The sequence below is a fragment of the Tetrao urogallus genome (genome assembly GCF_951394365.1).
Source record: "Tetrao urogallus genome assembly, chromosome: 23".
Lineage (NCBI taxonomy): Eukaryota > Metazoa > Chordata > Aves > Galliformes > Phasianidae > Tetrao > Tetrao urogallus.
The window spans coordinates 4,134,813-4,162,724 of NC_136836.1; the positions used below are offsets into that span (position 1 = coordinate 4,134,813).

Here is a 27,912-nt window from a genome sequence, read left to right on the forward strand (position 1 = left end):
ATGAGGATGGGATGGGATGGCATGGCATGGCATGGCATGGCATGGGATGAGGATGGGGATGGGGATGAAGATGGGGATGGGGATGAAGATGGGGATGAAGATGGGGATGGGATGGGATGGGATGGGATGGGATACAATGGGATGGGGCTCATGATGGGGTTGAATGGAGGGCGCTCCATTGCACCGCACTGCAAAGCGCCATCTGCCCAGCCCTGATTGCTCACAGTGCAGATTGCCTCTTGACATTAATTACAACGTAAATCTGCGGATTAGCAGCACCAGGTGAAGGGAGGCACAGCGCACTCACAGGGAGCAGCTCCGCCGTTCTATAAGTTGCCATAGAGATTTTTTTTTCTCCTGGAAAAAAGTGATAATAAAGCAAAACAAAGCGATGACATCCTCAATTCCTCCCCTCCCAGCCAGGTGCTGGGGCTCTGCCTGTACACACAGCGACCCCGGTGGCACAGAGCACATGGGGAGCATGAGGCTCCCTTTGGTGCTCCAACCCCTGGGCCACTTGAGGAGGAGTTCAGTTTTTGTTATCTCAGTCTGTGATACAGAATGGTTAAAAAAGAAAGAAAGAAAGAAAATGAGAAAATGAGAAAGAAAAAAACTCCTTTTTCACTTGAGATTAAAGATGCATGAGCAGAATGGAGCAGGGCCATGCGCTGCAGAGGCAGAGGCTTTGAAGGTGAGCGGAGAGCTCACAAATAAATCAATCCACTGCCTCAGATCTGGGGCTGGGAGCAGAGCAGCGCCGGCCTTAAAGCCCAGGGCAAGCAGGGGGGCACAGCCATGGGCTGCCATGGGGTCTGCCTGGAGCTGGGGCAGGGGGGGTGTGGGGCAGGGTGACGTGGGGCAGGGTGATGTGGGGCAGGGTGATGTGGGGCAGGGTGATGTGGGCAGGGTGATGTGGGGAGGGTGATGTGGGGTAGGGTGATGTGGGCAGGGTGATGTGGGGAGGGTGATGTGGGCAGGGTGATGTGGGCAGGGTGATGTGGGGCAGGGTGATGTGGGGCAGGGTGATGTGAGGCAGGGTGATGTGGGCAGGGTGATGTGGGGTAGGGTGATGTGGGGCAGGGTGATGTGGGGAGGGTGATGTGGGGCAGGGTGATGTGGGGCAGGGTGATGTGGGGCAGGGTGATGTGGGGAGGGTGATGTGGGGAGGGTGATGTGGGGCAGGGTGATGTGGGGCAGGGTGATGTGGGGAGGGTGATGTGGGGCAGGGTGATGTGGGGCAGGGTGATGTGGGGCAGGGTGATGTGGGGAGGGTGATGTGGGGCAAGATGATGTGGGCAGGGTGATGTGGGCAGGGTGATGTGAGGCAGGGTGATGTGGGGAGGGTGATGTGGGCAGGGTGATGTGGGGTAGGGTGATGTGGGCAGGGTGATGTGGGCAGGGTGATGTGGGGCAGGGTGATGTGGGCAGGGTGATGTGGGGCAGGGTGATGTGAGGCAGGGTGATGTGGGGTAGGGTGATGTGGGGCAGGGTGATGTGAGGCAGGGTGATGTGGGGCAGGGTGATGTGGGGTAGGGTGATGTGGGGTAGGGTGATGTGGGCAGGGTGATGTGGGGAGGGTGATGTGGGGCAGGGTGATGTGGGGTAGGGTGATGTGGGCAGGGTGATGTGGGGAGGGTGATGTGGGGCAGGGTGATGTGGGGTAGGGTGATGTGGGGCAGGGTGATGTGAGGCAGGGTGATGTGGGGTAGGGTGATGTGGGGCAGGGTGATGTGAGGCAGGGTGATGTGAGCTCTGCCCCCACCCCACACCAATGGGGCTGTGCTGTCCCTGCACACAACACAGCCCCGGAGGGACACTGCTCTGAGTTCTGCATCGCGTCTCAAAGGATGCCGAATGTTCTTCAGCCTCTGCTAAAAGCACCCAGGCACTGCCCCAGCTTCCCTCTAATGGCCGCTGAGGAGCAGCTTCTGTACCGTAACAGCTGAGAAACAAATTCCTGCTCGCCCCCAGAGAGGGCAGATTGCCTCGTGGAGCACTGCATTAGCAAATCCCTATGACACAGAGTGACGCTGATGTCACGCAGCACAGCAGTGCTGTCACCCCAATGGGCGCATCTCCCCACCCACAGCACTCCCACCACTCCAGGTCCCTCTGTCCCCACCGATCTGTCCCACTGCCCCCAGGGCTGAGATGCCCTATAGGGATCCATGGGCTCCATAGGTGCTGTGCAAGCTTAATGACCACAGTCAATGACTGTGGCACCTCCCAACCCCACTGACCGACCCAGTGGATCTGAGCCCATGGCCGCCTCCTGCGGTCCCTACTGAGAGGAAGGGATGGGATGGAGGGAACAAATGGAGTTCCCTGGAATGGATGCACATTTCCATTGCATTTATGTGCTGAGTAATTGGCGGCAATGCAGGAGATACGGGCGGCGTTGCTGCGGACCAGGCGGCGCTGGAGATGGATTATCCCCATCCGTCATTATCCAGGCGTCCCCGCGGCTGCTCCGATTGTAGAACACGATTTTAATAACCCCGGGAGGCAGGAATCATTTTTCTTTTGTCACTTAACAACTTGGCCTCATTCACCGATACCAATGAATACAAAGGGGGATTCATTTCTGGAGGAGGAAACGCAGCGCCAGCGATGCTCTCCTCTCCACAGCTTCCAGGGAAACACAGCCCCAGCAGCACCAGCACCGTCCCCATGGCATCCATGGGTTTGGGGCACAGTGGGGACAGCAGGCAGCTCGTGCAGGTGTGGACGTCAACCGTGGAAAAAGCCAGCAGTGGGAGACGGGCAAATCAAATTACCAGGCTGCTAATGAAAGTAATGGGAAATAAAGTGAGCTGGAGGCGGCGTGGTCGGTTCCCATTTCCGCGTGTCACTGCGTTTCAATTGGGGATGTTTATAGCCCCACAGAAGCAGTGGTTAATTGCTCTTTGTGACGAGCTGAGGCGTGACGGAGCCTCTGCAGGGCTGGGTGCTGCGGGCACCGCTCCCAACGCTGGGTGCTCTGTGCTGGGTGCTCAGCACCTGGTGCCCGTTTGTCTGCAGCCACCGCCTGGGTGCACAGCCTCAATCTGCAGCTATTGGCTGTGAGATGCGTTTCTCTCCTGCTAAAAGCTGATTTTTTTTCTTCTGTTATCATCAGGGGTGTTTGTGAAAGCAGGAAAACAACAGCGCTGTGCCTGCAGCCCCACAGGTGCCCAGTGTGCCATTGGGAGGTGACCCCAGTGTGCCATGGGGCAATGCTCACCGAGTGAGGATGCATTGGGTGCAAGTGGGTCCAGCCCCAAAGGGTGTCCCTGGGGGGTTCTTTGGAGCAATGGGGAAGGGAGCAGTAGGGCAGGATGCTGTGCACAGCTGGACATGATAAAGGAAAAGAATGGGGATGGAGATGGGAATGAAGGTGGGTAGAGGAGGTCTGGGCCGGGTGCAGGGCCTGGCTGCTGGCTGTCACAGCAGGAATGTGGGACACTTTGCCACTGCTCTTCATGAACCCCACCAGAGTAGCAGGGCTCAGCTGTGGCCGGGCATCACTGCACTGCCACCACAACAGCACAGGGACCTGCAGGTGGCACATGAGTAGCTCAGACCCCTCCGTATCCCTTTGGCATCTCATGGATTATGGAAGAAGGATGGCAGAGGCCCACAGCCCCCTCCCCTCACCCCCTGGGGACTGCCTCGATCCTCACAGCATGGAAAATTAATTATCCTGTCTCATTGATTACAACAGTGTGTCAGGGGCTGTGTTGAAGGCCAGCTCTCAGACCCCAGCGCTCCATTCAGTGCCACTTCGCATCCACCTCGAGGTGAGGAATGGGGCACTGCACCCCAATCCCAGTGGGTACAAAAAGAACGGGTACCCCCAGAGCAAGTGAGTGAGTGAGTGAGTGAATGAATGAATGAATGAGGCCCTGGGGAACCCATCTTCCCCCACCTGGGGGGGCTCATTAGTGCCACTGATGAAGCACCAGAGCTGGGGTGGGGGAGGCAACCCAACCTAAACTGTGTGGGGAATCACAGGGAAGGGGCGGCACAGGGAAACTGAGGCAGGAGGGGATGGGATCACAGCCTGAGGATGGGGCAGTGGTCATCCTGCAGGCACGGAGTGCGGAGGCACCATGGCAGTGGTGCTGCTGCCCCATGTGCTGCCCTGGAGGGTGCCAGGCTGCCCAGTCACATCATTTCTACCCCCGCCCCATGCATGGACACATTGGGAACACCCACATCTGACCCCTGGTGCCGCCTGGTGCCCCCACATCACCTCATCCCACAGACGTGGGTGTATGGATGTGACTCAGTGTCAGAGGGGAACTGAGAGCGCTGTCACGGGGCCGTCCGCTCCACAGCACCCCATGGAGAAGTGTCCATGGATCCAACCCATGGGTGGGCATCTGTGCACCCAGGGGTGGGTGTGCATCCCAATGCATCGCGTGTCCCCACCTGCACGTCCCCGTCCCCAGAGCTGCACAGAGCAGCTCCCCATGTTGTTGTTGTTGCTGTTGTTGTCCATCTCAGAGCTCACAGCTTTCGCCATCCCTCGCCGTTCCCACGGAGATGCCCGCGTTGCCATGGTTACCACACCGCCATCCCAGCTGTAAACATCCTCTGCAGAGCCCAGGTCCGTGCTGGAACCGGGGGTTGCTACACTCGGGCAAAGTGTCGCAAGGGCAGCTGTGGGAAACGGCCCCAGTGGGGCACAGCACCTGTGGGACCCCAGCACTCCAAGGCCTGGCCCTGGGGGGCACCCAGATGGGTTTTCTCCCTGGATGTGTGAGCTCTGGGGCCACGGTCCTGCCTGGAAGGCAGAGCTGAGAGCAGGACCTGCAGCAGGAAGGTATCAGTGCGCTGGGATGGGGAGGTTTGGGGCTGGGGCTGAGGGAAGGGATGCTGAAAGCAGTCCCGGCCCCATGGTGAGCGATGCTGGGAGACACGGGCAACATTGGAGGCACACATCCTGTACCCAGAGCCCCACAGCCTTTTGGGGAACAGCACCGTGTGGATCTCATTCCCACAGCCCTGTCCTGGCAGCCCCGTCCCTACTGTTGGTTGCAGATGGGGTTGCGTGAGCACCAAACACAGCACGCGCTGCGGGTCCCGTAGTAAACAGTTTGCACAACCAGCGCCGTTGCGAAGGGTGTGGGTGCAGGCGGCGAGTTGGGCAATGCCTTGTTGACCCGTGGGACGTGGATTTCCCCAGGGAAAAGACAGCACTGAGCAGTGCTGGCATTGCCCTGCAGTGGGGCACAGCCCAGGGCCAGGAGCTGCTGACAACCCTGGCCTAAGCACCAGGCCTGTGGGCAGCAAGGGGAGGGCAGCCCATGTCCCCGTGCCACGTCCCTCCACTGTGTCCCTGTGTCCTCCTGCTGTATCGCCACGTCCCCACATCACAGCCCTGTGTCCCCTTGCTGTGTCCTTTCGCTGTGACCCTCAGTGCAGTCCCACTGGTGGGGCCCCGTCCTGTAGTGGGGCAGAGGAATGGGGCTGGGTGCTGCTCCCCCCGGGATGCGTGCGTGCCACTCTCCTTCCTGCAGCGTGAGGCAGCCCAGCCTGCAGGGAAGTGTTTTGCAATCACCTCCTTCAGAGAGCAGCAATTAACGGCACTGGTTTTGAGGAACTAACGGCGAGAGCAGCATGCTGGAGAGCGGGCAGCGCACAGAAAACCATCAGGAGATGGAGAGCAGCACCGGGAGCGGGCAGTGACAACGTGGGGCACAGAAGGTGCGGAGCAGAGGTAGGGATTGGGCGCGGGGTGCACCCTGTCTGCATATGTCCCTGTTGTCCCTGAGTGCTGGGGTGTGTGGGTGCCATATGGGGCAGATGATGCTCTCCCCCTGTGCTGGGTGCTGAGTGCCAAGTGCCAGCACAGGGCAGGAGCCTGGCACCAGGAGGATGTGCTTGGATGGTGTGAGAAGGGGAGAGCTGGCATCGGGACCAGCCGTGGATGCAAAGAAACACTGGCAGCACCTTCAGGCCCTGCAGAACTGCTGGCCCTGCTGCAGTGCCCTCATTCATCTGTTTCCTTCTACCAGCTTATCTCTGCCGCACAACCTCAGCTCCCTCCTCGCTCTAACCACAAATCTCTCCAGCAGCAGCCAACGATCCCTGCGATACGATCAGCCGCGGTGCAGCGGGGCACAGGGCTCTCGTGCCACAGAACTGGGCAGCGCGGTGCCACTGAGCACAGCGTGCACTGGGGGAGGTGGTTCTCCTCCACCAACACCTGGCAGCACCAGGCCAAGCCCCGACCCTGAGCCCCATCCCCGCTCACTGCCCCCCATTCCAGGTGATGCCCAAAGCACGGAGCAGAGCATGGCCAGGCGTGGTGCTGGGACCCCCCTGCTGCTGCGGCTCTCCCTGCTGCTGCTCCTCGGCCCAAGCGGTGAGTGGGGATCCGTCCCAGGATGGGGCTGCGCAGCTCTGCCCAACGCTCATCTCTTCCCCTCCCGTGGGGCCCCTTGCAGGAAAGAGGCCCCTCCATCCTGCACGCTGTGGGGCTGACACGTTTCCTCTCCTGCAGGGACCCAGCAGAGCAGAGCAGAGCTGGACTGCGCCTCAGTGGCTGTGGACACTCCGGTGGTGCCGATGGGGTCAGCCATCACTGCATCATGCACCATCCACCGGGAGCGGTGCCGGGGGCTGGAGGATGGACAGCCACACATCTCCTGGCTGCTGGACAGCGAGCCGATGGCCGGGAGGCAGCGCCGTGGTGTGGGGGGCACTGAAGTGTCTGAGCTGAGCGTGCCGCAGCTCAACCGCCCGCAGGCCAAGCTGTGGTGCTGCGTGGAGTGGAACGGCACCAAGCAGCGGGTCGGCATGGCTGAGATCCGAGCAGGCTGTAAGTGCGTGGCCGTGCAGCGCGCCCATCTGCTCTGCAGTGATGCAGAACAGCGGTTGCTATCCGCGGGGCTGCTTTGGGGCCGTCACATCCGGGCCATGTTGCCCAGCTCCTCTGCTGGCTGCTCTCCCCAGACCCCCCTGGCAAGCCCTCCAACCTCAGCTGCCTGCTGGACCTCGGTGACTATGGGCTGACGTGCCGCTGGCAGCAGGGAGCTGACGGCCACCTTCCCACCAACGTCATGCTCAAGTGTGCCACGTAAGCCACATCCCAGCCATCTCATCCAAAAACCAACCTCATATGGGCATCATACGGGCCCAAGCCCACCCCATCCTCACTGCAGGAGCAGATCCCCAGCGGTGACGGGCTGCACCCCACAAAATGGACGCAGTCAGTGCACGGTGCCGCGGCGGCTGCTGCAGCTGTACCGCCCCATGGAGCTCTGGGTGACAGCCACCAATGCGCTGGGCACAGCCGAGTCAGAGCGGCTCCGCATCGACCCCATGGATGTGGGTGAGTGACAGAGATCAGGGATGGGGAAGCTAATTAGAGGTGAGAGAAGGACATTAGAGAGCCATTAAAGCATGCCGGGCTCGTAGGTCATATTTTGCCGTGATGAATGGCTTCAGGAGATGAATAGGTGCCATGGGCACGCTGCAGAGCCGCGCGGTGCGAGCAGGAGGGTTATGAGCCAGCAGTTGACCTGCTGCACTCCACAACTCTCTCCAGCAATTGATTACCCATTTATTCAGGAGGTCTATGAATAATATATCCAGCTCCCATCAACTATTTATTGAAGGAACCTTCCCGGGCAGCATGAGGCTGTGCTGAGCATAGGCTGCTCAGAGCAGTTCTGCATCCCTGCACCTCGTTGCACTCCAACTCCTGTCCCTCCCATGCACCCGTGTCCTGTGGCTCTCCTTGCAGCCAAGCTGGACCCCCCCACCCTGCAGAGCATCCACTCCGTGCCTCCCCAGACCGACTGCATCACCTTGACCTGGGCCATGGCCCCACGCAATGCACACATGGAGCTGTGCTGTGAGCTGCGCTACCGTGCCGCCGAGGACCCCTCCTGGGATGTGGTGAGTGCTGATGGGGGCAGAGCCAATCCCCCACCTCTGCTCCAGGTTCCCTGCCCTGATTCCTGTACCTTGGGGCTGTGCTATGGAGCGCTTTTTGCGCCCTGGTGGGGAAAGGTGACAGTGGGACTCGTGCAGTGACTCAAAGGGGACAGTTGTGGGGATGGCAGTGTCCCCTTTGGTTGCTCTATCACCCTGTACCAACCCTGCTCTGGTTCCTCCCAGGTCACAGGCATCCCAGGCCATGCAGGCACTGTGCAGCACTGCAAGTTTCTCTTTGGGATGCTGTACCACTTCCAGATGCGGTGCCGTCGGGACTCAGCACGAGGCTACTGGAGTGAGTGGAGCGTGGGCAGGAACTACACAACCCATGAGAAAGGTGCGTGGGGGGCACCAGGAATCCTGCCCACCCCTGGGTAGCATGGCCACGGCACACCACTACTCTCCCCTCATATCCCTTGTCCCCCCACGCAGCCCCTGAAGGGAAGCTGGACGCGTGGTGGAGCACCCAGCCAGCAGCAGGCAGGATGGAGGTGCAGCTGCGGTGGAAGGTGAGCACAGGCAGGCAGAGCTGGGCATGGCACAGCATCACTGTGGCACTGAGCATCCCTGGCGTGCTCTGTGCCCTGTATCCAGGCCCCACGGCGGCAGGAGGCGAATGGGCATGTGCTGGGGTACCGGGTAACCCTGGGGTCCAGGAGGAGAGGCAAGGAGCCACAAACTGTCTGCAACACCACCGACACCCAGTGCCATTTCACCGTGCCAGAGAGGACGGGGAGGGTCTATCTCTCAGCCTACAATGCCGCTGGCGAGTCATCAGCCACGGAGGTTGTCCTACTGGAGAGGAAAGGTGAGGTGGCACCGACCTCCCCACGAGATGCAGAGCTATGGCACAGCCATGGCTGTGGGAGCGGAGCAGGGATGCTCTCCTCTGTCCTCACCCTGGCTGCTTATTCCCTCACAGGTCAGCCCCTGGCTGGGCTCCGAGCTGTACCCGGGGGTGAGCGCAGCCTGTGGGTACGCTGGGAGGCAGCACCGGTCCCACCAGTTGCCTACGTGCTGGAGTGGCAGCAGGTGTCCTCAGAGCCCAGGCACTGCAGTGCGTGCTGGCAGTTGGAGCTCAATGGGACCACCACTGCCACCCTCATCCAGGGTAAGCTGGGGGCTGCTGGGGGTCCCAGCCCTCCCAATGGGCTCTGCAGGGCTGGCTTGTGCCTGCATCCAGAGCTCGTGGCATAAAGCCTGCACTGAGCCCGCTTCTCACGCTCCCTCTTTGCTCTGGATCCTGTCACTGGTTATAGAGCAGCCAGGATGGTGATGTGGGGCTCTCAGCAGTCAGAGCCCCCAGACCTGCTGCCCCCCCTCTGCTTTCTGTTGCAGACAGCATTGAGCCCTTCCAGCAGTACAACATCTCGGTGTACCCCCTCTACAAGGATGCCGTTGGGACACCTGCTCATGTAGCAGCCTACTCCAAACAGAAGGGTGTGTGTCCTTCCAGCCCTTTTGGTCCCAGAGGGCTCACCAACCCCACCCTTGCATGCATGTGCCCATAATTTAGGGGCTGTGCAGAAGGACTCAGCCCAGCTATGTACTGTGCCCAGTCTCATGTTTTGCTCCATTTCAGCACCATCCCATGCCCCAAAACTCCACCTGAAAAGCATTGGCAAGTCCCAGGCTGAGCTTAGCTGGGAGCCGGTGGCCGTGGAGCTGCAGAATGGCTTTATCACCCACTACACTGTCTTCTGGGCAAACAGCACTGCGGAGGTTTCCAGTGAGTCCTGGCCCTGCTCCCTGCCTCACCTGGGTGCTGTGGGGGATGCCAGCAGCCCCTGCCCCAGCCAGACCTGGAGGTGCCTGAGGCCTTGCCGTTGGGGCTCTGGGTAGCCTGGGGGGAGGTGCCCCTGACTGTGGCTGAGCAGCAGAGCCACCCCAGCCTTTCCACCAGCCCCCATGTCTCTCCAGGTGCTGTTGTTAATTCCTCCCTCAGCTCCTTCACCATCCAAGGCCTGAAGCCATCTACTCTTTACAAAGTGCACATCATGGCCTCTACAGCTGGTGGAAGCACCAATGGCACCAGCCTGACGCTGGTGACCACTGTGCTAGGTGAGGCCACAGTGGTGGGGATGGAACCATGTGGCAGAGGTGCCACCACTGTCCCCACATTGACAAGGGACACTGCCACACTTCTTGCCATGACCCCGTCCCCCGCCTGCTTCCCAGATGACATCGAAATCCAGTTCCTCTTCTTGACCCTGGTGCTGGTCTTTGTCCTGCTCATCATCCTGTTGATCTGCTTCCAGAAGAACGGGAGGTGAACACTGAGAATGACACTGCAAGGCTGGGACTCACCTCTGCCCTACGCTGGGCAGCCCCAGCCACGGCCCTGGCCCTAGTGTGGCTGGAGGAAGCAGGGAGGGGACACCTCCTTCCCGAGGTTCGCCTCACCCCTTTTTGTCACCCCCAGGGTGAAGCAGCAGTTCTGGCCCAGCGTCCCTGACCCAGCCAACAGCAGCCTGGGCACATGGGTGCCAGCAGAACAGGAGCCCCTGCAGGCCCCCGGTGTGAAGGAGCCCGGCTTGGCGACCATCTCCACCGTCACAGTGCTTGACAAGGCAGCGGGGAAGCAGGCCCCCACGTGGGGCAAGGAGCCCCCAGCCGAGCCCCCTGCCCCGCCACAGCCCTACATGCAGCAGCACGGGCCCGGCATGCTTCAGGCCAAAGTGGGGCCGGGGGCAGAGCCCGTGCAGTACGTGCAGGTGGTGGGCGGCAGCTCCCGGGGCCCGCAGCGCGTCGCCCCTTGCCTCTACCTGCGTTCCAGCTCCACGCAGCCTCTGCTCTCGGATCCCAGCCCCGAATCCTACGAGAATCTCTGGTTCCGCGGGGCCGCACAGAGCTGCGCCCGGGGGAGCCTGGAGGAGCCGCTCCTCGACTTCCCGCTGCTGCGGGGGCTGCTGGTGAGCGGGGCCGAGGAGCTCCACGACTTCCAACCCTGCTGAGCCCCGCCACGGACCAAACCCGATCCCCTGAGCCGAGCCGGGCCTGGAGCCCCACCTGCCACTCCGTGGGGTTGAAATCCCATAGGGGCCCTTCCCCACTCCCACCCCCCCCGCCCCCCCCGCCTCCCCCTCCTCCCGCGGACTGCCCGTGGCTGCAGGCGCTCGGTGCCCCTGCTGCGCCCCAGCAATAAACACGGAGGTTTCTCGGATCACAGCTCCTCGGATCGCGTTCCTCGGGGCGATGGGGGAAGGTGGGGTAACGGGGAGGGCAACGGTGGGGCCTGAAGGCACTGCGGAAGGGGAAGGGTCTGAAAAAATCATAGAATCGTGGAGTCACGCCCCGATCGATGCGCTCGGCAATCGCTCGGCGGCGCCGCCTGGACCAAGATGGCGGCGCCCAGAGGCGGGGAGCCGTGAGCCGTGAGGCGATGCTGGCGTTGGGCCGCGGCCTGGCGGGGGCGGCCCGCGGGGCCTTGACCGCACTGAGGGTCGGCCGCGGGGCCGGTGAGAGGCCGCGGGGCGGTGGAGGGAGCAGGGAGGCGGGAAGGACCTGGGTGTGCAGCGATGATAGAGGCAGGGCCTACGGTGGGCCTGGGGCGGCCTGAGAGCATCCACGGCTGTGCCTGGAGCGCGGCCCCGCGGCACAGCAGGCAGCGGTGTGAAGTAAAGGTCAGCACTGCTGACGGTGCCGCGCTGCTGCCAGCACGCAGGCAGTGGCTGAGGGTAACGGAGAGGCACTCGTGTGTGAAATCAGTAGAATTACTAATCGGTGTAAGCGCTTTAAATGAGCGCAGCGGGGGGGGGGGGGGGGGGCCCTTGGCTTTGCTGAGGGGTGTTTGTCATCTCTTCCTGCTGGTCCCTCTGAGAACCAACCTGGAGCTGTTCCCGTGGGACAGAAGACCCGTGAGGGTCACCTTGTGGTCTGAGTGCTCTGGCTTGTTTTCTAGTACAGACTGAGACAGGTGGGAATGTAGGTAGAAAAGTGCAAACAATCTAATAAGCTAGGAATGTGCTCAGTGGGCATGGTGCAGATGGGTTGGTGTTGCATTTGATGATCTTAGAGGTCTTTTCCAACCTCAGTGATTCTATGAAATCTTTGTTTTCTTTCCTTCAAGCTTGTGGTCCTTCTATTCAGACAGCAAGATGTTACGCCAGACCTGTGAGAAGGAAGTTGAAAGGTATTCACTCAATTCCTGTCATCTCAGCTTCGTCTCTTAATTTCTTGGTTCTTGTTTGGAGCATTTAGTCTGTTTTATTTGCAGCATGTTTCCTCTGACTGACGTATATATTCAGAGCTCTGGCTTTGTACTGCTGTTCCTCAAACATGGATCTTTCTTTTGTAGACATCCCCAGCCATTTGGATGATCTCCCTCCAACAATGTTGAAGAAAGATTACGCCAATGTCCCAGTAGTTAATAGGTATGACAGAATGAAGGAATGATCTCTTCAGAACTTTGTATTTTATATGCATACAGGCAGTTTGTGCAGCCCGTCACCTGCTCAGTAATTAATGTTCTGTGGTCACTGCTGTGCACAACAGTTGGAAAGTTGTTTTGAAAGTCAATCTGCAGAAGCAGTCACTGATTAGCAGTGCTTTCACTTTCTGCTTTCTTACTGTAAGATACGCTGAGCACAAGTGCTGGTTGCCCACATTTGTGGACTTTGTTGTGCACAGAAAAAGAAATAATATTGATGTAATAGAAATAATAATCTTAGAAATGACCCAAGCCTGTCTTGAACTCATGTGCTGAAGAGCATATAATTGAACGACTCAAAATGCGTGACTGCTTCTAAAATTTGGACTCAGAGTTTTGCATTTGCATGCTTTGATTCTAGAACTGCTCATGTGTGGTGCAGGGAGAGCCCCCAGTGGCGTGAATGAGACTTTCACAGGTCTTTGAAGTCTTAAAAGTCATTTTGTCCTTGGCTGCTTAACTTGGTGCTCAGCCTTTAGCATCCATTTTATATGCGTTGTTGTTTTGGAATTGGATAAGACTTCACTGTGACTTGAAATACTCCATGCTGTTGTTTCCGGAGCAGCAAAACTAATTGATGTTTGTGTGATCTCAACCATTATTTTTCTTAGGAATACAAAGATAGTTTACATCTGACAAGTTTGGGAGGGGAGGAGAGTTGCTGTAAACTTCTAGAATAAGTTGAGAAAAACTAATGTGTTCTAAAAATCCAACTTTATGTTATTATACTTCATTCTAAGCTGATGGACTAATATTCCTTCTTCTTGCAGTGTTGACGACGTAGTGAAAAGATTATTGTCACTGGAAATGGCAAACCAGGTTAGTTTTATTGCACCTGTATGAAGACTAGATGGAGTTGCAAACACGTTCGTGTAAGACTTGCCTACATTGTTAAATGCCCTACATTTACTTTCTAAGTGTTGCTCAGTAACTGCAGCTGTGGGGCTGTTAAATGCACAAAGGTAATAAGTCTTGCATGCTCTTAAAGTTTATCCTGGGCTCTTCTCTTTTATAATAATTGAGTATTAAAATAAGAGAATGAAGTGTCAGACAATCACAGGAGGAGATGCAGCTGTGTTATGGTTCTGCTGAAGGTTGGGTTGTTTTACAGGAAGTGGTACACTGGACCATGGATGTTCTTCAAATGACTTTTGTTTTTTATATGCCCAGAAAGCAAGGAAGCAAACAAGAAAGGCATCACAGAGATCTCACTGTTTCTTACCACTTTCCACTTAAGCTTAAAAAAGTGCAAAAATGGAAGGTTACTGCCGTGTGAGATCAGCTTTAGCTCTGTGTCTTTTGCTCAGAGAGCAGCTGGACCTCTTCAACTCCCCTCCCTTGCAACGTTGGGAAGAGGGGTGTGCCTGAGCTCTTCCTTTGAACAAGGGTGATTCTGTTCTCTGCTGAAATCTTTTTGTGCTCCCTCCCTGCTGTGCTCCTTTTTTTTTTTTTTCTGCAGCACTTCTTCCACCTTTTAGGGTGGACTTGGAGTAAAGCTACAAAGTCTTTATTTGGGCATTTGGGAAAAGATTTGGGATGGCTCGGACATACAGCGTGCTTCGGAAGGTGACGAGTTCTTTTGTTATTCACAGAGGGAGAAAATGAAGATAAAGATACAGCAGCTGGTAGAGAAGGTCAGGAGGTCTCCCAGTGACAATGGCTCCTTTGAGGTGCAAAGTAAGTTAGAAGAAACAGAACCCTATGGTTGGCAGATGATAGTTCACTTGGCTTTTATTCAGCTGTTCCCACCCCATCACTTCAAGTTTCCTGTAGCAACCAAGAGAATCTCTTTCAGGAGAGCACCTGGGAGGCAGGTGGGCCTGCACAGGGTTTGGGAATGGTGCCAGGCAATGCACACACTCAGCACAGAGGGAGCAGTTCGAGTACATTGTTAGAGGTGCCAAAGGCATCCGAAATGCCGTGAAAGCATCTTGCTGCCTGCTGACATCGGGAACGTTTTGCCTCGGTTTATTTATCTATACAAAGGTCTTTACTGGGCGTGTTGGAAAGTCACTTAAGCCTTTATGGTCCTGTCATGTCATTACTCAATGTGATGTGAAACTGCCCCTTTTGTCAGTGTTTGCTCGTAAGGGAGTCTTTTATGGCTCTGCTTTGTGTCGTTAGGGTAAGGCTTCTCTGAAACAGTCTGTGCTGCTGCAGCCCTTTTACAGTGATGTACGTCTGTCAGTTTTGTTTCCATGGCTTCTGCTCCTGCAGCGTTCCGTCTATGGCTGAATGAACTGGGCATGAAGGGAAAAGCAAATGGCAGAACTGCAGTTGGAAGATCACTCTCTGAGTTTGGAAATGATTTTTTTTTCCTGCCCGTGTACAGCTTTGTTTCCTGAAGTCATAACGGATGGGGGAAGAGCCAGGACAGGGTTGCTGCAGAACTCTTCACTTGATAGAGTATAATAATTTCCATACTTTTTGAAGGGATTCATTAATCTCTTCCCTATAAAATACCTAGCCTTGCACTAAAGCTTAATGTAGTTTGGCAACACTTTCCCCATTGCACCTGTAAAAGATATTACTGAAACAAAATGATAGATTTTAGCCATGGCAACCAGATTTCTTTCTGCATAGGCAAGCTCTGTCTGAAGCACAGGGCAGAGATGAAGGCCACATAAAGTCACCAGTGTTCAAATGAGGTGAAGCACCTGCCTTACAGGGAAAACCATGTGATTAGTTGTTGGAATTGCAACAGTCAGCTTTATAATGGTGATGGTTGTTACCTGAGTTTATGTAGGCTGCATTTTGTGTTACCATTTGCTCTGAAGGCTGTGTGGAAGTATTTGCTGTTGTGCAGTGGGTACCCATAAGAACAGCAGCGGTGCTTTGAAAGGAATGCAGACGATGCTGTCTCACTCTGCAAAGCTGCTGCTCTCTCACAGCTCTCACATCTGTCCTCACAGCTGCCATACTGACTGCCAAGATCCGCACTTTTGAGGAACATCTTCAGAGGCATCCCAAGGTAACTACCAGTAATTCCAACCCACACGTCTGAGGCAGCGGCTGTTCAGATTGTTTTCTGAGCTAAGGACAAAAGGATTTTAATGCTGGGGATTTTGGCTTTCCTAAGATGGTCTGTAAAGTAACAGTAACTGCTCCTTGCTGTCAGTCTGGGAAACTGCTGGCTCAGTTGCAGCTGCATTTGCACCAACTGAAAGGTGGAATGTGTTCTTTTTGGTTACTGAGTTGTTGGAGATGGCTGAGCAGATACCTTGGAGCAGAGCTCAGCTAAATCTACTGATCAGGTTTCATTGCTTAGCTGTCAGCATTACTAATGTGATTGCTTCAGCCATATTCTTCCTCTGTTCTACTGTAAAAATATTTATGGACAGGACTGCATTAATTTCATAATGGCTGTTTCCCCGTCTAAAACTACGTGGGTTTGAAGCCCAAATGCAAAACATCACGAGTGTAATTTTATGAACAAGGTCTATTGAAGATTCCTAATGCCATGGAAAAGGTAAGGAGCAAATTAATCAGCTGTGTTTGGAAAAAGTTTGTAGCTATTAGCTAATCATAAAAGCTTGAAGCCTAAAACAGAGGAGAATTTAGTTTTAAGAACACAGAAGTTGTACCAAACGTTTCAGCAGAGAAGACCTTTTGAAAGTACTTGAATCAAGCCTATTTTTAGATGAATTGCTTGTAAAGTGTAGGGAGATTGCTTCCATGAGAGAGAGCCTTGAGTGGTGTGAACCGAGCTATGCATGTTCTCTTCCAAAGAACAAATCAAACTGTCACATAGAGCCAAGATTTTATTTTCGCCTTTAAATCCTGGAAAAGCAAAAACAAGAAAAAAGAAAAAAGTAAAAGCCTGTGTTATTTCTGGAAATGTACGCTTGAGGGGAAGCAGAGCTTTTAGCCAGCAGACCTTCACTGCGTTCCTCGCCTCCAAGACACTGAAGCTTGGAGAAAGCAATTTCACTGAAAAGTAAATCAAGTCTTCCTGAACCTTCTTGTAGTGACCTAATGTTCTTGCAATACCTGCTAAGAAAAATTGCTCTCGGATACTGTCCTTAACCTGATTGTGTCCTTTTAGCCATCATCTGCTCTAAGTAATTTACTGGGATGAAAGAGCAATCTATCTGCGATCCAGTGAACGTGAAGTCTTTTGCAGGATAAAAATAACCGTCGTCGCATGCTGATGGCCATGGATCGCCGGAACAAACTGCTGGCCTATCTTCGCCGTGTCCGCTACGATGTCTTTGAGAACACCTGCAAGCAGCTGAACATCCAGTATACACCACGCCCTGCCTACCTCAGGAGGGTCACCAAGCGCTGGGTTGTTAAGAAGGCTTTCTGTGTCAAGGTATGGAGCGAGCCAGAGGGAAAGCTGGGTAGCTGGAGCAGAAAAAATCTTGTAGAGGATGCAGTTGGAACAGATAGCTGACAGAAGCTGATAGATAAAAGGCCTTCAAGTCAGTGCTTTAGATTTGAGGAGACAATGATGATATAATGACTGTAGAGCTCGGCAAAGAGCTCTGTGAAAGGTGGTTACTTAGTGGGAGGTGAAGCACATAATGAGGGTGTACCATGCTTAAGAACCTCAAGTTGAGCTGCTGGTTTGCACAGAAATGTATGATTCAGTGTAGCTTTTCCTCAAAGGTAATAGGTAAACTATTAAATATGATGGCAGTGTTAGAACAGAAATATGTGTATGGCCATTGTCTGTTCTCGTTTACTCTGAATATGTTGACGTAACAGCAGAATCAAAAAGCTCAACAATGCCCTCAGTCTAGAAATACTAAATTTCAATCCAGTAAAATTATAAGAGATTGGATAGCTATTGCTCCATACCTCAGAATGGTGCCCTAAATAACAGGCTATTTGCAGACCCCTAGGAAGACACAAAGGAGCTGATCTCGCTGAACACTCTGCTGCAGGAACTTAGATCCCACTCTGTGTTGCAGTGAGCAGTGGTGGTGGAATGGCTGTGGTGGGCAACAGACACCTTTGACCTTCCCTTTCTCCCATATTCTCACCCTCTTTCTGCAGGTTTTCCAGGAGGCACGGAAGCTGAAAGCAGAAGAGAGGCTGAAGGAGAGAAGAAAGTGGCAAGAGAGAGCCAGAGCTGCAAAGGAGAAGCAGGCACAAAGTGAGGGGACACCTGTATAGCAGCACATTGGGTCTGTGATACAGCCAGCCTCTCCAAAAATAAAGAGCTCCCAAAAGGCACACGGCCTCTTTGTTTACGTGCACGCATGGTCTGCACCTTGTGAGTACCCAAAATAGTGCAGTGAGTGGCTAAGTGTTTTAGAGCTTTGCATTGAACTGCTTCATCAGATTATGTCCTGAACTGTTTTTTTTTCCTGTGCTGAGAGGAGTTCTGGGGTGTTCCCAGTGCCTTTCTGAAGGCAGCGATGTTTTTAAATGACAGGGAGGTGAGGCTCCAGCACAGGTTGCCCAGACAAGCTGTGGCTGCCCCATCCCTGGCAGGTGCCCGGGGCAGGTGGGACGCGGTCCTGGGCAGCCTGAGCTGGTGGGGGGCAGTGCTGTTCAACAGCCAATTCCTGCAGCGTCCCATCGCTGTTCCTTGCCGCAGCCACGACCGCACGGAGCTCCGCACTAAAAGCATTCAATGGCAGTCGTTGCACCCTCACCCGCTGAGCGGCGCAGCGCTCAGCACAACGTCCACCTGCCAAGACGGCGCTTTCTGATTGGTCGCGCCGACGCTGCCAAGACGGCTCCTTCCGATTGGCTGAGCCGTTGCCCGGTGACGGCGGCTGGCGGCTAGCTACGGGCGCCATGTCGACGCGAACGCTGCCGCTGCTGTTCCTCAACCTGGGCGGAGAGATGCTGTATATCCTGGACCAGCGGCTGCGCGCCCAGAGCATCCCAGGCGAAAAGGCCCGAAAAGGTGAGCTGCCCCGCCGAGCCCCGGCTGCCCGCGTCGGATCTGTGGGGCGGGGACCGGGCCGGGCCGGGGGCCGCGCGTTGAGGCCGGGCTTTGGCCTCCCCCGAGCAGCAGCGGGCCGTGAGGAGAAGCAGACGGGCTCCGGAAGCACTCAGCAGCGGGCCTGGCCCTGCCTCGCTGCTCCTGTCAGGCTGCTGCCGAACCAGCAGAGATCTGCTGTTCCTTTCCACGTGCTCAGCTTGTTGGTAATAACTCCCGTAGTAACGCAGGAATGGGCACAGATACGATCACCGTGGAAGGGCAGAGCAATAGAACATCACTCAGCCTTAGAGCATTGCGGCGTGTCATCAGAAGGAGCCCTGGGGATGTGTTTCAACCCCACGGTGTCGCAGCTCTGTCACAGAAGTTGGTCACATGTTTCTGCTGTCTGAAAATAAAGCCCTCTAAGTGAAATAAATTTCACAACGTTTTTCTAATAGTGGCTGTTGGAATGTGTTACTGAAGGTTGCCCCCATCTGCATTACTGTGTCCAGGTCTGGAGCCCCCAGTACAAGAAAGACAGAGAGCTGTTGGAGAGGGTCCAGAGGAGAGCCATGAAGATGATCAGGGGACTGCAGCACCTCTCCTACAAATACAGGCTGAGGGAGCTGGGCTTGTTCAGCCTGGAGAAAAGAAGGCTGCGGGGTGACCTCACTGCAGCCTTCAGTACCTAAAGGGAGCCTACAAACAGGAGGGGAATCAACTCTTTGAAAGGGGAGATAACAGCAGGACAAGGGGAAATGGTTTGAAGTTGAGGGAGGGGAGATTTAGGTTGGATGTCAGGGGGAAGTTCTTTGCTATGAGAGTGGTGAGGTGCTGGAACAGCTGCCCAGAGAGGCTGTGATGCCCCGTCCATCCCTGGAGGTGTTCAAGGCCAGGTTGGATGGGGTCCTGGGCAGCCTAGTATTAAATTGAGTCTAGCATTAAATGTGGAGGTTGGTGGCCCTGCATGTGACAGGGGGTTGGAGATTCGTGATCCTTGAGGTCCCTTCCAACCCGGGCCATTCTGTGATTCTGTGAAGGTAATTTGGGAGAGGTGCACAGTGGGATAGAGCTGGCTGTGCTCAGAAGAGGAGCTGGCACTTCCCCCTCCCTGCTGCTGGTTGTGTAGCCTTCAGTTTGTAGCTCTGACTAAACGTAGCTGTGTATAGTGAGTATCTGAATGAGGTCTGCATGTCTTTTTGTATTTAAAAAGCAGAAAGCTTGAGTTCTACTATTTTACTGAGATGTCATCTTCACTGAGGCGTTTCTTACTGCTTAAAGCTGTTCACTGAAATATTGTTCACTAATAAGTACCAAAAAAAGACCAAAAAAAACCAAAACTGAATTTCAATCAAGGGTGAAATTTTCACTCTGTTGAAGCACCAGGATTTTCCAGGGGAAGAACAGGGCTTCATCTTTTATGTGGTCCTTGAAACTGAAAGATGCCAAATAGCAGAAGGGCGTCAGGTAACAGCAGGGCTTTTTCTTGCTAAACACAGAATGCTGATGAGAAAAAAAACAAAGACCAATAGTTAGATATATATTTTTTTTCTCTTTATTTCTTTTCTCCTCCTTGAAACTCCCATTCTTACTTCTTGAACTGATGTTTTTGTTTTGTATGCTTCGTGTAGATGAATGGACAGATGTGGACAGGAAACGAGGTACTGTAATCTGGCTGCATGCAGTTGATAACACCACTACATGCACACGTGAGGCTCGTTGTATGTGAACATACTGTATGCTGTTCTGCAGCCCTCCAGTGATGGTGTCAGGGAGGAGTGATATTCTTTAAAAGATGCTTTAGCTATAAATATTTAGGGAATATTTCCAAATCGTGTCACTTAAAAAACAAAAAAAAAGCAATTTGTTAATTTAATGAAGGTGATGTCTGTAGAGAGATCATAACCTGTTATCCTAGTGTTAGTTTTTCTAACATCATATCAAGGCAAGCAAATAATTGTGTCAGCATTGTGAGGTTTTTCTGCTTGCTGGCAAGAATGCCACCTACATGCTGCATTTCTCTGAGATATTTCTAATTCACTGCTTAGGGTTTTGAAGAGTGAACTCCAGGAGAGATTTGAGGCCCTTCCATCCAGCTGCTTACCCATCCCTGCCAGTGGACACCATCCCTGGTCACCATCCCTGCAGCAAAGTGACCACAAAGGAGCATTTATCCACGCTTCAGCCAGGCCCATCTTGACGTGAGTGATCACTGGAGATGGTCTGAGCTCCGGTTGTGCAGGTTTTTGTGATTGCCTTCTAGGCTCTGCCTGCAAATGGTGGGGGTCAGGGTGCAGTAAGCAGCTGGATGAGAAAGTAAATCTCTTAAATGATCCCATTTTTTTTCTGTCAGGTGAACTGCCAGTGTCTTTAAGCAGCTCCCTTTTAAGAGAGATCAGCCTTATGATTTGCTTTTTGTTTTTTTCTAAGTAAGTCCTTACTGGGTTTTGAACATTTACTGAAGGTAATACCTTGGATTTATCCCCTACTTCTTCACTCCCACTGCATGCTGTTTGTAAGAACGTGCTTTTCCAGCATTTAATATCTCAGAAGTGTAAAAGATGCCGTGTTCCCCTCTTGTATCACATCCAAAACAGAGATAAGTTTTATAAAATCCTGCCTTATCAGATTCGGATGGTACAGGCACAAAAACTGATCTCTTGTTGCTGATTCAGTGTTTCCTGTGAGAGAAAAAAAGCCCAGCCTGTGAGTCCTGCCCTCGGGATGATCTCTGAAACATGGACATAGAGCAGCCAGCAGAGCCCATGGCTGCAGGTAAAGGCAGCAGCGAGGCACTGCCTGTGTCAGCTTTGTTAGGAGCTACAGAGCCCTGCAAACAGATGTGTGACCGCCTCGGATTCGTACCATTCCCTTCACTGTCTTGAGTGTCCTTGGAGAAGCATGAGCACAATCCAGATGTGCAGACTGCAGTCTCATGCCATGCATACGAGCCTCGTCCCGTGACGGCACAGGAGGCTGAGATGTGTCAGTGTGCAGCGACACGACAGAAACCGCGCTGAGCCTCGGCTTCTCTTCCGTCCATTGCACTGTCTGTACCCGGTTTCCCCCTCTGCTAAATTAAATCCCCCTCTGCTAAATTGCTTCTCTGCTGTGTTGCTTGGTGTGCCGTTCCCCCTGAGCTACACTCCTTTCTTTCCTCTTTTCCATTGTTAGAACGGTGTAAGCACGTCCTTAGGGACTGCCTGTGCTCCGAGGTCTCTGTCATTATCCAGTGCACCTCGTGAGGTTTGCCCTTCGCTCTGATATCTGATGTCTTTCTCAGTGATTTTCGTAGCCAATACAAGAGATTTTAATTTCAGAAGATAATCTTTAAGGCTTCTCCTGTGCTTAACACAGTTCTGATTCCATTCCAAGTATCTTCCAGCTGCAGTGGCACACTGTGAGATGTTTTGTCTCCTGACAGCGCTGGTTATCAGTGACCCTCCTAAGATGGAGAAGTCTTTGTGCAGACAACACGTGTGGGAAACTTCACCAAAAACTCTTCCTGATTGCAGCCTAAGGCAGAAGTTCTTATTTTTGTCCTAATTGACTACATGCAGAATTGAATGCATGATAATACATTGTATTTGCTTTTCTCCACTGGAAGAAGGGAGGATTTTTGCATCACGCTGCACGCAGAGGTGCTTTTGTGGCCAATTTATCTGTGGAGGAGAAGGGAATTATTTTCCATTGGTAATGAGGCTTGTTTTTAATCCACACTTCAGAAGGCACTCGCCCTCTAGAAACAGCTGTCAGCGTCCAGGTGCTCAGCATCTCTGACAGACCTAGCAGTGTTCCCGAGGTAATAATCATCTAAGAAAAGATGAAGTGAGTGGTACATTAACTTTGCTTTGCTTTTTCATTGTTGCTTCCCCCGAGATGTCCCTAATCCATAAGAATTAGCTATCATTACAAGCTTCAGTAGCAGTGATCTGCTTAGGGAAATTCACGCTTGTACAGTAATCTCTGTGAATTGAAATTGATTTTTTTTTTCAGTGTTTTTTGGTAGAGAAATAAATGCTTGTTTATGGTGATGCCGTAGAATGTATCAGATTTGTGACAAAGGTGTGGGATCCAGCAGGAAAGCTGGGCTGCTGTGTCTGCTTGAATCACTGCAAAAATGCTCTCTATCTCCTTTGCGCTGAAAGCTTGTGAAGCAGAGCACAGACCTCACACTGGGTGCTCCTGATCCTCACCGAGTCTTCAGTAAGTCGTGTAACCACCTCTGAATTCATCCTTCAGAGCGAAGCTCTAGGAAGGAAGTGCAGAGCTGCCAGCTGTTGAACTGTGCCTGTTCTCAGCTCCCAGCCAGCCCTGCTCCGATCGCGGCGCTGCGAATGCACCCTGCATGCCTGTTGGTAGCAGTCTGGTTCAGGGCATTTGGAATCATCCCAGGGCTTCCTTGTAGAAGAGAAAAACGGACTGACGGCGTTAAGGGCAAAAAAGGGGGAACAGGGACAGAGAGGTAGCTATGGTTTGTGAAAAATACGTGTAAAAAAACCCAGACTGATGCAAAACAGTCGTCTTAGGAAGCAGAACTGTAGCTTTTCCAGATAATACATGCCAGCAAAGCCTGTAAACACAATTATTTTAAAAGAGGAAAGAGCCAGCCGTTGCTGTAAAAACAAGACAACAAACTCAGCCTTATTCCCACTGGCAAAACAAGGTTTGTTGTCTGCAGCTTAGAAACATCTCTGCCTCAGGGGACAGTCTGCAGAAATCCTGCTGCTTGCTCAGAACAACATGGCACCGAGAGAAGTGCCTGCATTAAGGCACGGTGCTCCCCGTCCTGCTGCTGCTGCAGCTCTGCACCACGTCTCCAAAGTGTCCTGGGAGCCTTCAGCATCGGGTTTGTGTGCAAGGATGAGGTGAGTGCTGTGCTTCTGAAGCAGAAACAGATACTCTCTGTCTTTGCAGTTATGAATGACATCATCACAACCATGTTCAATAAAAAATTTATGGAAGAGCTGTTTAAACCACAGGAACTCTATTCCAAGAAAGCTCTGAGAACCGTGTATGACCGGCTAGCTCATGCTTCAATCATGAGACTGAACCAGGCCAGCATGGATAAGGTAAAACTGGGATCTGTGCAGTGCTCACTGTGCTGTTTGCAGGTCACTGTACTTGGAAGCACTTTGTAACAAACCTCTTCCCACTGGATTTCTTTGTAAAAATGGCTCTAAGATGAGAAAACGGTGAGAAAATCTGTAGTAGTTCCAGATAATTCAGCACCTTAAGTGGAAATACTCTGAGTTTCACATGCAAGTGATTTTAAGAGGTTCAGTAAGCAATCTTAATCAGATTTTTAATATACAAAAAGTCTATATGTATATATATGTAAATATATATACATTTCTGTGCTGACACTCACTATTTTCAATGACAGGCAGAAGAACTCTTGCCTGCAAACAGCATATCTGGTGGTAAAAGGAAAAAGTCACAGGAGCTCACTTACCTGTCAGAGCTGTACCCTGGGTCACTAGTGTTGAAACTGCCAGCAGTGCTAAAGACTGCTGGAGAGACCCAGGGAGCAAAGGCAGTGACACTGTAGAGGTGTTATTTTATTGGGAAACAAAGCTAAAATGCTTTCCTTACCCTTAAGCAGGTGTTAAAAGAAAAGAATGTTCAGAACCCTTTCTTCATGAGCATGGAATCGTTGCTGTGTGTGTTGCAATGGAACCAAAATCTCCCGTGTTGCTTTGCAGCTGTATGATCTCATGACTATGGCTTTCAAGTACCAAGTCCTGCTGTGTCCCCGGCCCAAAGACATCCTGCTGGTCACGTTCAATCACCTGGATGCCATCAAAGATTTCATCTGTGATGCCCCTGGCATTCTGAACCAAGTGGATGAAACTTTCCGACAGCTGATTGAGGTGAGAACCCGTAGCAGGATGGTGGAACACACGGATTTTCCTCTTCCAGGTTGGTCTTAGAGACTAACTGCTGCATCAGGCAGTGCCCCACTGAGAGTGGAGCTTGATCCATGTGCTCAAGTGGAGCTTGAGCTACACGTACCAAGCGTGATGCAGCAGCATGGTTCCCTCACAACGCCTCACCTCGGGCTGTTTCTCTTCCAGGTGTACGGCTGTCTCTCTGCTGGTGAATTTCAGCTCATCAGGCAAACTCTCCTCATTTTTTTTCAGGACATGCACATAAGGGTAAGAGCCCAGTGTAACTGGTTGGTTAGAATATGGATGTGTCTCATTATAATCACACTGCATTTGGTTTTGGTGCTTAAGGTTTTCGGTCATCTCGATGTGTTTGTAACTTCAGTCTTCATGATTTCACATGCTGAGCACATCTAGTACAATAATACTGAATAATTCTAACATGTCCTGGAGGAAAAAAAAAAAACCCACTCCTAATTACCTGTTTATTTCACAGGTGACTGTGTAGAATAATTTCTGATTCAGGTTTTCATTAGTACATGTTTTTTTGTAGACACTTGATATGGAAATAAGGACCTCAAACTTCAGGCCATGGGCCTTGATGCTCTGTAAATTAATTGATCATACTCAGATGCATGAAGGGCACACTTTTCTTTTCATACTGGATCAAATGTGCCTGTCCTCTGCACTACAGTAATACACTGCTGGCTTCAGCCCAGGCACATCAGAATCTCTAGGAAACCAATCCCAGTCTAGGCAGGAAGACTTCAGAGAACTCGGAACAGAAGACATGTAACTGATTCTCTAGAGGATGGAATGTTCTTTTGCAGGTCTCTATCTTTCTGAAGGATAAAGTGCAGAACTCGAATGGTCGCTTTGTGCTGCCAATATCAGGCCCTGTTCCTTGGGGTACAGAAGTACCAGGAGTCATCAGGTGAATACTGTTTGCAGTGCCTTGCATGTGTGGCTGCTCAGCAAGGAGTACTTAGTGCCAGAAGCTTAGAGTGTCTCTGCTGTTGCAAGGATAGCTGAACCTCCAGTAAGCTATTGATAAGGCAAGACTGGCACTATGTGACCCAGCAGTGAGATGCTAACTGTGTGTCTGCCATTCCCTATTCCAGTAAATTAGCTATTAGTCCTTTATCCTTTAAAACAGGTGTTTACCAGTGTACAGAATAGGGTTTTATTCCCTTTTCTTTTGTAAGCAAAGGGTACAGTGCTGAAAACCAGGAACAGATCTATTAAATTTGTTTCAATGTTGGGTTGTTTTTAAGGATGTTTAATTGCAATGGAGATGAAGTTAAAAGAAGCGAGTTCACCACTGCTGGAAATTATGTCACTCCACAAAGGGAAGGATCTTTTGAACTTTATGGAGACAGAGTCCTCAAACTTGGAACAAACATGTAAGTCACTTTTGTCCTACATAGAAATACAGAGTGAACACTGATGATGGCTTTGTTCAGAAGCATGTCTTCAGCCTTGTGTATTTATTTTTTGCATCTCTGGCATTATCAGCTAGCTTGGCTACTTCACAAAGCCATTGTGTAAAACACAACACACAGCTAAGTGTGCATAAACAGCTGTGAGAAGGAGCCACAGTTTGATTCATGACTGAAAATAGTGCTCACTGTGCACTGCGAGTTCTGTGAAATGGAAATTCAGTTTAATTGCATTCAAGGAATTACTGTTTTTTTCTTCACATTTGTCATAGGTAATTCTTCCTTTTTCAGAATGAGTCAGTTATGTTCTTGCTTTGTTGCTGACATGTTTTAATGCCACAATACCCTGTAAAACAGAACTGTAACCTCTCAGCAGCTTACAATCCTCAGAAAAAATATCCTGAAGTCATTTTTAGGTCCTGCTCCCTGCTATTTCTGTATCACAAATAAATAACAGGTTGCTTTTCCTGGTGTGCTCTTCTCTCTAGGTACAGCGTTAGTCGGCCAGCAGAGACACACACGTCAGGATCATCCAAAACCTTGGCTTCCAGTGCAAAGGTTAATGCTTTTCTGATGCTGTCACTGGTAAAACTCATGACCCTGGCAGCAAGGTGTGTCAGCAAGGTCTGCAGGTGGTCACACAGGGCAGAGGGGTTTCCTCTGGGCGGTTTCACCACACCCATCAGACTTCACATTCTGTTTCCTCCATCCCTTGAGAGCTGCGGTCACTGATCGAGCACACACTGCTCTCCTCCAGCTCATTCACTAGATAGCTGCGCTGTCTTCTGCTTTATTTCTGTTCTCATGTAACAGTAGCATCATTTTAGTCTGTACTCTGGGGTACCTGCCTATTTGTTTCTCTCCAAACCTCGTCAGTTCTCTGTGAGCCTCAGTTCTCACTACTGTCTGAGTGAGGCTATGGGCATGTTTTCCTAACTAATTGTAGACATAAGCTGATGAAGTGGTCTGCTGAAATCTTGCTTCCTCTTTTTCATTTCTTCAGAAATCGGGAAGCTAGGTTTTGCTGATTTCACAGCTCCTTGATTTAGCTGAAAAACTGTCTGGTCCTGGGTCTAGAAATGCAAGCAACCACTTTATGAATATATGACTGATAATGAGGAGTTGCCTGTGCCACTAACAATACATAAATGTGTTTCTGCATATTGATGTAATTTTAGATTATGGTAACCTTGTTAGCCCTCTTTTTCCTAGCAATCCGACCAATGAACCTATTGCTGTTTTCTGCAGGAGAATGTAGCCCCGAATCCTCTTGCTAAAGAAGAACTGAACTTCTTAGCCAGGCTGCTGGGAGGTCTGGAGATCAAGAAACCTGGTGGCAGCGAGACGGGATTTCAACTGAATTTATTCATGACAGATGAAGAGGAAGAGTATGCTCGAGCTGGTTCTGGTCTGGGGTTTGAGATGTAGTGACATGTGGACAAGGCCTGGAGACTGAAGCTGATCCTTAACAGCTTTAGGGACAGAGTAGCAGCCTTTTTAGTATTTTCTTATCCATGTCCTGATATTCCCTGCAGGAACAAAAGAGGAGCAGTTTATCTGACTTTTTTTAAAGACTCAGCAAGGAAAGGGATTTGTGTTCCTGGTTTTTCAGTGATGCAGGGTCTCGTACTGCCTTCAGGTGACACTGGTGGTCACCGGCTCAGTCTGGGCTGAGGTCCTGCCACAGATCAGGCGTTAGGCGCCTTCAGCCCCCTTAGCTTTCCTGTCCCCCAGACACTCATTTCAGAGAGCAGTACGTAATAGCTGGGGGGAGGTGAGGAGGCGTTTAGGCTGGAGCGCTGCAGCCCCCTCCCGGCAGGGAGGTGTTTCCACTGCTCCACGTTTACAAAGCCCAAAGCAGGGATAAATGTCCAAAATAGGATCCGCATCCTAGTTTGCCTGGTAGAAACAGGAATGCTGTCTAGATTGCTCATCTGGAGGATCCTCAGGACGGACCAGTGACAAACACTGCTGACCTTCTGTGGGATGGGTGGGATGTGACAGGATGACATCACGTAAAGCGCTCTTCATACTTTCAATCAAGGCAGGCGGCGCTGACGAGACCTGAGGAGTTATCCTACAAGGTTGTGAACATCGAAGCCACCGAGGTACGTGAATTCACTTGGAGTCTAACCGCTCCTCTCCGCCGCCTAAAGAGCTTTACACGTGGCCGGTCTGAGCCCGTATCTCTGCGCAGGAGCCGGCGCGGCGAGCGGAGCTGGAGCGAATCCTGGGAGACCTGGAGGTGGCGGAGCCGTGCGCGGAGAGCTGCGGGAAGGGCGAGGACCTGCTGGCGCTGATGGACGGGCTGTGAGCCATTAAAGGCGTTCCTCCCAGCCTGCCTCC

The 27,912-nt window shown here is 52.3% G+C and overlaps 3 protein-coding genes across 4 annotated transcripts; all 3 read left to right on the forward strand.

Moving 5' to 3' along the window:
- Nucleotides 1–6,282: 6,282 nt before the first annotated feature.
- CSF3R (colony stimulating factor 3 receptor) lies at nucleotides 6,283–10,883 on the forward strand (the record flags this gene model as incomplete). The annotated part of the gene is made up of 14 exons (XM_079545943.1): nucleotides 6,283–6,352; nucleotides 6,491–6,808; nucleotides 6,943–7,066; nucleotides 7,152–7,321; nucleotides 7,736–7,890; nucleotides 8,113–8,266; nucleotides 8,362–8,438; nucleotides 8,524–8,742; nucleotides 8,857–9,040; nucleotides 9,268–9,369; nucleotides 9,512–9,658; nucleotides 9,850–9,990; nucleotides 10,108–10,198; nucleotides 10,352–10,883. 14 exons carry the CDS (start codon nucleotides 6,283–6,285, stop codon nucleotides 10,881–10,883), a joined length of 2,484 nt encoding a protein of 827 aa, XP_079402069.1.
- A 428-nt stretch (nucleotides 10,884–11,311) lies between these two features.
- On the forward strand, nucleotides 11,312–17,518 carry MRPS15 (mitochondrial ribosomal protein S15; the record flags this gene model as incomplete). Its single annotated transcript, XM_079546066.1, has 8 exons — nucleotides 11,312–11,387; nucleotides 11,999–12,061; nucleotides 12,227–12,302; nucleotides 13,129–13,177; nucleotides 13,951–14,035; nucleotides 15,271–15,329; nucleotides 16,482–16,673; nucleotides 17,360–17,518. 8 exons carry the CDS (start codon nucleotides 11,312–11,314, stop codon nucleotides 17,477–17,479), a joined length of 720 nt encoding a protein of 239 aa, XP_079402192.1. The 3' UTR covers nucleotides 17,480–17,518.
- Nucleotides 17,519–18,109: 591 nt separating this feature from the next.
- OSCP1 (organic solute carrier partner 1) lies at nucleotides 18,110–27,880 on the forward strand (the record flags this gene model as incomplete). Of its 2 annotated transcripts, XM_079545962.1 has the most annotated exons (11): nucleotides 18,110–18,221; nucleotides 19,871–19,900; nucleotides 23,157–23,311; nucleotides 23,945–24,112; nucleotides 24,317–24,397; nucleotides 24,958–25,061; nucleotides 25,402–25,530; nucleotides 26,055–26,124; nucleotides 26,815–26,954; nucleotides 27,611–27,674; nucleotides 27,764–27,880. In XM_079545962.1, the coding sequence occupies 11 exons, from the start codon at nucleotides 18,110–18,112 to the stop codon at nucleotides 27,878–27,880; spliced, it is 1,170 nt and encodes a 389-aa protein (XP_079402088.1). The 2 variants fall into 2 exon arrangements, with proteins under 2 accessions (XP_079402088.1, XP_079402089.1); XM_079545963.1 differs by lacking the exon at nucleotides 19,871–19,900.
- Between the last annotated feature and the right edge of the window lie 32 nt (nucleotides 27,881–27,912).